This window comes from Mytilus trossulus, unplaced genomic scaffold, assembly GCF_036588685.1.
Source record: "Mytilus trossulus isolate FHL-02 unplaced genomic scaffold, PNRI_Mtr1.1.1.hap1 h1tg000244l__unscaffolded, whole genome shotgun sequence".
Lineage (NCBI taxonomy): Eukaryota > Metazoa > Mollusca > Bivalvia > Mytilida > Mytilidae > Mytilus > Mytilus trossulus.
Window position 1 is genome coordinate 2,983,305 of NW_026963317.1, and position 9,490 is coordinate 2,992,794.

At 32.3% G+C, this 9,490-nt stretch overlaps 1 protein-coding gene across 1 annotated transcript in view; it reads right to left on the bottom strand.

Moving 5' to 3' along the window:
* LOC134701494 (uncharacterized) overlaps window positions 1-8,241 on the bottom strand; it is a 28,965-nt gene extending 20,724 nt beyond the window's left edge. The window contains exons 1-3 of the mRNA XM_063562648.1: window positions 7,700-8,241; window positions 3,734-3,893; window positions 218-814 (exon numbers count right to left, since the gene is read on the bottom strand). Of these exons, the coding sequence (XP_063418718.1) occupies window positions 218-814; window positions 3,734-3,893; window positions 7,700-8,101 (1,159 nt within the window). The 5' untranslated portion in view covers window positions 8,102-8,241. The remainder of the gene's footprint in view (window positions 1-217; window positions 815-3,733; window positions 3,894-7,699) is intronic.
* Between the last annotated feature and the right edge of the window lie 1,249 nt (window positions 8,242-9,490).

Genomic DNA, 9,490 nt, shown 5'->3' on the forward strand with positions numbered 1-9,490 from the left:
TGAACAGTAGGCTAGGTGCATACATATGTATAAGTAAATTGTTTTCAATATTCGATTTAACATCATGAATATTAGAATGATATATATGAATTCGCTTCACGATAAATGTATTGTGCACCAACGCGAGGTTAAGCAATACATAATCAATTAATACGTTTAGTTAGATTAATGCAATTATACTCTGTTGAATTAAAGTAATGTTTATCTGATATTTTACCTTTCAAACAAATTGTTTCTTCCAAGGCCTTTTCCTTCATTTCCTTGTCAATAGGACAGAGTAACAAATCGTAAATATTTTTTTGGAATGAAGTGACACAGGAATTTAGATTATGAAAATATTCATCTATTCGAGCACTTATAGCATAAATGTGTGTGAAAAACTCTTTGAACTCCCCTTTACTCAATGTTTTGGAAGGTGTAGTCCTTATTTTGTTTATCATTTTCCGCATTCGCTGTGTATCATCTCCAATGTCACAGTCGTCATGGTTAGGGTCTTTATCCCATCCTTGCTTTGGTATGGGTATAAACATATTACTGTAATGCCTTACAATATTAAATATTAATGTTACATGCAGTTTTGTGTATCCATCTTTCAAAAGACTTTGTAATCCATATGCATTCTGTTCTGTTGTGGGCATTACTTTTTTAAACGGTTCATTATTTTGTATCATTTTATACAATGTTGCTGGTGGCATAGCAGATTGCTTCATTATTTCCTGCATTATATTTGGAATTTCCTGAACAGCAACCATGGCACATCTTATAAATCTTTGTTCTGGAGAATTCTTTTTTGAAATACATTGAACATCTGTTTCTGTAAAATGAATAAAAAAGTATAAATTTGTTTATGTTTCAGTTATATTTTCTTTAATAAAAAATACGTAAACGTTAAAATAACTGATTGTAAATTAATGTTGAAGGTTATCAAACCTAAACATGCTGTTTGCACAGATCTGTATATAAAAGTCATATAACACATCAAATTTTAAAACAAAGTTTTGAATATGTTTTCTATAGATATAGGAAGATGTGGTGTGAGTGCCAATGAGACAACTCTCCATCCAAATAACAATTTATAAAAATAAACCATTATAGTTCAATGTACGGCCTTCAACACGGAGCCTTGGCTCACACCGAACAACAAGCTATAAAGGGCCCCAAAATTACTAGTGTAAAACCCTTTCAAACGGGAAAACCAACGGTTCAATATATATAAAAAATGAGAAACGAGAAACACGTAAAAATTACATAAACAAACGACAACTACTGTACATCAGATTCCTGACTAAGGACAGGTGCAAACATTTGCAGCGGGATTAAACGTTTTAATGGTACCAAACCTTCTCCCTTTTTCTGAAACAATAGCATAACATCACAACATAGAGAAACACACGATAAAATATCAATTGACAGACTTAACTCAATCAAAAAACGTAAATTAACACACTATGAAAGAATAAATTTGATCTGCGATATCTGAATGCAAATGCACAGTTAATAAAATATTAGGGACACACATTCAAGGCCAAATAGCAAACAAACAAGTCCAAACAAAGCCATGGCAAGACACCACTGCGAAATATTAAACCCTTCGAAAAAATCACTTTTGAAAAAACCGGTTTTAATAATATATACAAGTAAATTAAAAATAAAATTGTCGTTTTAGGTATACTACTTATGTGTATAAATTTTTTCCAATTAATGAGAATACCAAGAAAGTTCTGTCATATTAATACATAAAATTAACACTAGATACACATTGGGGTGAGTAATAACAATAAAACTATGCAGTTAGAGCTATCTAAAACTTCCTTGTACAGATTTAAGGTGAATAATCTTGAAGTTCATACAAATGTAGTACGAAGAAGTGAAAATTAGAAGATATTCCAAATAATTAAAGCTGGTATATCGACAAGATCCATATTATAATAAACTAACAAAAAAGCATTATAAACAGTAACAACAGGTCGAATTAACAAGAAAATACGATTTGAGAGTACTCGCAGTTACTGACAGCTAGTTAAAAGTCAAAAGCAATTAATAATAAAAAATCATGCATCAGAGACTAAAATCAACTAAAACACATCCCAGGGATTTAGTATTTTAACGTCATGAACAGTCAGAGAAGACATGACTTGTGCAATGCCAAAATAAATGTATCGACAGGTAGTAGGATTGTGAGGAGCGACTTCTATATAGATAAACATTTACGTGTTTTTGTTTCTATACATCCCGCCTCAAAAGAAGATACAATTTAGTTATGTTTTAGTTTACTAATGACAAAATCGATATTAGTGCCAATGTTAACTATATTCAGAGATCTAATACAATATTGGTACGATAACCCTTACTATAAGTTTGTTTAAAGGTTTGATGAGTTTACGCGGATCACATAGTGATTTCCTCGCTTTAAGTACAATATTACCGTAAAACTTAGGATGTGAAATACCATTTTTAATAAGTTTTCTACAGATACAGCCAAATTTACTAATCAAATTTTTGTATCTATGAAAGAATTTAATAAAAGTTTTTAGTAATTTATGGTATCAAAATCCCTGACACAATAATTTCCCAGTTATGCATTAATTACGTTCGTTAAAATCTATGACATCAGAATAAACACGGGCATACCGATCGAGTTAGGATATATAAACACCGTATGATGGAGCCAAAGGCACATCGCCGTCTAGAACTGAAGGAAAATTAACAATAGGAAATGAAAAAATCACCTCTTTTGTCGTAAATTTTAGTATGTAGTTCCTGTTTAAAATTAAATGTCTAAATCTAGAAAAGGACAACTGCTGCTGTTTATGTCAGATTTAGTTAACGTAAGTTCTTTTCGGTAAATTTCGGAAGTATATTTAGAGAACTCTGGATTATTCAACGAAAATATTTCATCCAGATAACGGTAGGTATTTTTGAATGTATCAACCAAATATAACAATGATGGGTCTTTACTGAGTTTGGTCATAAACTGAGATTCATAGCAATAAAGAAATAAATCTGCTATTAAAGGGGCACAGTTAGTGCCCATAGGAATACCTACTACCTGACGATACACTTTATCGCCAAAACGTACATAAATGTTATCTAGCAAAAAATTTAAAGCTTTAATCATATCCACACATTTCCAGTAAGTGTATCTAGCTTACTTTCCTTTTTCGTAACAGTTATTATCCGGAAACCATCCGTCTTCGGACGACTTTGACGACGACGACGGAAACATGAGACCAATATAGAATTTTTTTTTTTGACTTTTTGCTTTCCTATAAAAATGACAAAAAAATTAACAAATCCACATAATACTGCATCGAAAAACATGAACCGCACCAAAAACCAGAGGTGAACTAATGTGCTCTGAAATTGTTAAAATCTTTGTCCGTTGGTCTATGAATACTTGTGTCACTGGCAAACATATCCTTTTCACATTTTGAAATGATATGAATAAGTAAGACAAATCTGTACAAGGAAAATGCTAGTTTATGACAAACGTGTGTCATGAAACATAGGATGTTTACTGATAGTGATTTTTGTATTGCTGACTTGACTTGACTTCAACGGACCAAAAAGTTGTCTATGAAAACATCTCCTAGTGAGACTTTTGCAGTTATAAGATCAGTGACATAAATATAAATACATATGACTACACCGGCTTAAACTCTGGTAAAAATATGTCTCATTGGCAATCATAACACATCCATCTGTTTGTCTAAATTAAATCGCAACTACCTACCATATTTTGATCCGCATTCTTGAAAATGATGGGGACCCATGTTTTTTTCTAGTTTATCAGAAAAAGCGTTTAATGCTCTTGTGTTGTCTTCTTTATTCTTTTGGATGTTGTCTTCGAGTTGCCGTTGTTTAGCTTCTAGTTCTTTGAAATACGATTTAGCCTGAAAATGGATCTACGTTTTAAATTATTCACAAATCGAACATTTTAGTATTTTATAAATTGAAAATTGGAATATAAATTCCACAAGGAATTATTTTTTGCTAAAACAAATAAAGCATATACATGCTATGGTGTGTAGTTGATATGAAATAACTCGATGTTTATTTCGTTGTATGTCTTATATTTTTTATAACCTTAAAAACCAACTTGAAAAAACACGAACATAAACCACTAGGACCAAACATAAAGCCAAACTCAATATGATGGAGAAAGATTCTTATCATAGAGCGTTTTCCTAAATATAATAACAGTAAATTTCAATAAATCAATATATGTTGTTTCATGCCAAACATTGAGGTACTGCTACTAGACGGATACCCTTGGCGACTAACAGTCTCAAGTAAATTTGGATAGATGTACTCAGTATAGTAACAAAACTATTGACGAGTATTGTTCTGTAAATGAACGTCAATAATAAAGCGGAAAAAGAAATTAGAGGATAACGACAGCTTCTTTTATTTTTTATTGAGAAGTGTCTGCATACACATGAAATCCAACATTTTGATAATTAAAGTTGTTTCGTTGTATTTTCCTGCTTAAATTAGAGTGGCTTTTACATATAGATATAGGAAGGTATGGTATGAGTACCAATGAGACAACTCTTTATCCAAATAACAATTTATAAAAGTAAATCATTATAGGTAAAGGTACGGCCTTCAACACGGAGCCTTGACTCACACCGAACAGCAAGCTATTAGGGGCCCCAAACATTACTTGTGTAAAACCCTTTCAAACGGGAAACCAACGGTCTAATCTATATAAAAACGAGAAATGAGAAATACATATGAACTACATAAACAGACGACAACTTCTGTACATCAGATTCCTGACCTAGGACAGGTTCAAATATTTGCAGTGGGATTAAACGTTTTAATGGTATCCAACATTCTCCCTTTTCTGAAACAATAGTATAACATCACAACATAGAAAAACACACTATAAAATATCAATTGGAAGACATAACTCAATCAAAAAATGCCAATTAACACACAATGAACGAATACCTGAATGCAGATACATATTTAACAAAAATATAAGGGATAAATAATTAAGGTCAAAAGTAAATAAAAAGGTTTAAACAAAGTTAAAGTGAGATACCACTGTGAAATATTAAACATTTTTTAGAAAATCATCACTTTTGGAAAACCTGCGTCATATCCTACACAGGTAAATGAAAATAATTTTGTCGTTAAGTATAATTCTTCGTCTGTGTGTATAAATCTTCAGTTTAGGAATACCAAGCAATTTCTTTAATATCTATAAAACTAATCTAACACTTGGTACATATGGGGGGATTCATCTCTTTCTGAAAAAAACCAGGTATTTGTATTTTCGTTGGCATTTCAATTTTTAACTTAATTTTGATAAATGATTTCAATCAGTCTTTAAGTTTAGAACTTGCAATACTAGTGTCAAGAATAGAGAAGTTGAACATGTTTAAACGAAAGCCTGATTGTATGTACTCTTACAAACCATACCGAAATACAATACGCAATACAGTTTCACAGAATTTTCACAGTTACTAAAGGGAGCTAAAGATATCTAACCTAAATTGGATGCGTGAAATGATATTGTAAACTTCACATAAACATCGATGATCGACTTCAGCGTTGATTTTATGGATCAACGCTCTCGGGAAAATTAAAAACTCTTGCACCTATTATTTGAGTGGTCCGAATATTGCAAGCTGTTCCAAGTCTAAATTTTTGTCCTTATTCAATATACCCTCATTTTCCAGTGATATTTTAAAGTTTCACGTCTAACCGTATTGTCGACCTCCTATTGCACGACCTACCTAATATATTTAAAATGTATGTGTGATAGTAATGAACATGCATGACATATTTGCTACTGGAAGTAAAGCAATCAACAATCAATCATAATCTACTTAATTAATTTCCCTGAACTAGCACTTAACATACAAAGACAAGATCTTGTAAAATGCTGTAATGTACAATTTCCATTTAAATTCTTATGGGTGTTTTCTAAAGTCTGATCTTAACGAATCTATTTCAACTTCGTAATTTATTTGGCCCTTTTAACTTTTTAGGATTCGAGCGTCAATAATGAGTCTTTTGTAGACGAAACGCGCGTCTGACGTATATATAAAATTTAGTCTTGGTATCTATGATGAGTTTATTTTTCATGATTACTGACAGGTCAAAATTATCAAGTATATATAGCAAGAAGCTGTTGGCCAGAATATTCATTGGTCAGTTATAAATGAGGTCTGTATGGGTTTTTAATTGACTCATTTATTTAATAATAAGTCGTTATTTTGAAAAGTTGGCTAAAAAAATATAAATTTACCCCCTAATTTGGTAAAACTTTCATTTTGGTGTTTTTTTATGCTAAAAAAAATATGATAAAATCCTTTGTTTGTCTTGTATAAATTTTAATTTTAGTTTCTTGTGTATAATTCGGAGTTTAGTATGACTTCCATTATCACTGTACTAGTATACATATTTTTAGGTGCCAGCTAAAGGACAAATACGGCTGCGGGAATTCTCGCTACATTGAAGACCCGTTGGTGGCCTTCGGCTGTTGTCTGCTCTATGGTCGGGTTGTTGTGGCTTTGACACATTCCCCATTTCCTTTCTCAATTTTATTTATACGATGAAATGCCATAAAATCGGTTCGTTTTCATTGCAATTTGGTAACTGTTAATTGTATATATCAGTCTGAGTACTGTTTAACTATCATTTAAGTTGAACATATAAAGACTCGTCCAATTCAGGGGAATTAGGTTTCAACAAGTGTTTTTTTTATGTACTTTTCTTTTATTTTTGACGTTTTGTAAGTCAGTAAAAGTTCAATGATTAAGTTGATATTGACATTAAAAGACCTCCTCACAAAAATGGCTGTTCAAATCTGAACACCACTTTTGGTTTGGAGGTATTTTAATATCAATATTAACTTATCCTTGAACTTTTACTATTACTAACTAACATAATTATAGGATTGTAAAAAGAGAGGCACAAGAAAACAAAGGGATATTAAAACTTTTAAGTCAAAGACAATCTGACAAAGCAGTGCAAAAAAACCAAAACCAAAACACGACCAAAAGGCAAACAACAGTTTACAAAACTCGACTTAGAAAACAAAACAAAACACTGAGTAACAGACACCAACCTAAATCCGGAGGTGATCGTATATGCCCGTAGAATAAGTAGATCCAGCTCCACATGTGACAGCCGTCGTGTTACTAATGTTAGTCTCATTCGGTGATGACATATTTTTTAGGAAAAATCATCAAATTCACATCTTGGAACAATAAAGGTAATTCAGAGTTATTTAAGTCAAAAATGACTAATAGGCTGGGTGCGAAGATTATTGTAATTGTAAAAAAAGTATGATGATTTGATTGTGTTGTTTTTGAGGTTTTTCAATTTAATCAAAAATTCCAGTCTGATTTATACTTACCAAGAGTAAATATGACAGTAACTCCGGAGCCAGATGTTTAAAGATTGAATAGATGTTATATATTTGAGAAGAGGTTTCATGAAGAACACAAAATAAAAGTTAGATAAATGACAAAGTGCTCAAGCAAAGTTGACCTAAGACAGATTTTGCTGTTCATTTAGGTTCCTTAAATAATAAAGCTCAAAACATTTCTATGATTTATGAATCCCTGGCTTTTAAATGTTAAGGATTGAGCCTTTATGATGAAGATTAATCAAGAAAAGAGCGTAGGGCGCACGAAATTTATAGTGTTATTTTCATTTATTGTTTGATGTACCCGCTTACCTCAATACTTTCCGACAAAACGCTGGTGTACTTTAACATCAAACCATGATCTAGAGGTTTCTGCTGTACATCATTTATTGCCGCTTTCACTTGTGATTTCTTGCCACAAAACTGTCCTATATCAAGTAACGCTTTTTCAGTGTTAATCCTGATCTTTTTGTAGTCTTCATTTGATATTCTTGTGTTTTGTATGTGGCCATAAGTGTTGTGTCGGATTTCTATTAATGTTTCTACTGATTTTCTTGCTGAAACCATATATCCAAGTAGCTTTTGTTGGAGCTCAGGGTGAAGGTCATTTTCACGGATGCCCTGTTTTGCAGACATGGGACAAATGCAATTAGTATTTCCCATGTATTTTCGTTTTCGGCAAGTAGGAGGTAAGGAACAACCAGCAAACATCATTTTTAAATGTTTGTCGTTAATAACTTGCCTCGATGGTAACTGAAAACGATACGGACACGAACAACATGGAGTGCTGAATTGCCATAAATGATAAACCAAGTGAACATTGTCATTCAGAAATTTTTCCAGAGACAATCCTTGCAAACATTCCTTCCAGAAAACATCGCTACAATAATTTACAATCAGCCATCTTGAAAGTGTTATTTCAATTATTTCAGTTGAAATTCCAGATTTCACATCAATGCAGCATAAATGGGGCACATTTGCAGTTATACTACAATACGGATTGTTCTTTTTACTATACAACACGTCAAACTGTACATTAGTCAAACGTTTAGTTCTTTTGGTAGGCAAAATTCCATCAGTCAAACATTTACAGCATTTCTCATGGTAGCAGCAGTGATAGATTTCATGTTTTTTCTGATCCAAAAAATATTCAAATGTTATGTTTTTTCCTCTTAAATCTTTATTAATTATAGAGTTAAATGCATCCTTAGAATGGTCTACCACTAACATCGAATGTCTAAAATAATTTTCGCGTTCATGATGTAACTCTTCCGTCATGATCTACAATAGATGAACATAAACGTATTCTTGTCTACAAATTGAACAATAGTAATGGACCTTTTAGATTATAGCTCTTCATCTTTTATATAAGCTTTGGATTTCAAATATTTTGGCCACGATCATCACTGAAGAGACATGTATTGTCGAAATGCGCATCTGGTGCAAGAACATTGGTAGCGATAATGTTATTACTACCACTGGTTCGATGCCTCTGCTGGTGGACTATTAGTCCCCGAGGGTATCAACACCCCAGTAGCCAATACTACAGTACTGTCATGAATATACGGATTTTTTGTGTTATTATAATCTGCTGTTACAAAATGATAGAAATTATTATAAATTAAGGAATGTATCTCCCTCATGCAAGCTCTGATTCCTTTCACGGATTTGGCTATACTTTGGGACCTTTTGAATTATAGCTCTTCATCATTTATATAAGCTTTGGATTTCAAATATTTTGGCCACGATCATCACTGAAGAGACATGTATTGTCGAAATGCGCATATGGTGCAAGAAAATTGGTACCGTTAATTTTATTACTACCACTGGGTCGATGCCTCTGCTGGTGGACTATTAGTCCCCGAGGGTATCACCACCCTAGTAGCAAGTACTCCGGTACTGGCATGAAAATACGGATTTTTTTGTGTTATCAAAATTAGCTGTTACAAAATGATAGAAATTATTATAATTTAAGGAATGTATCTATCATGCAAAGCTCTGATTCCTGTCACAGATTTGGCTATACTTTGGACCTTTTGAATTATAGTTCTTCATCTTTTATATTAGCTTTGGATTTCAAATATTTTGGCCACGAGCATCACT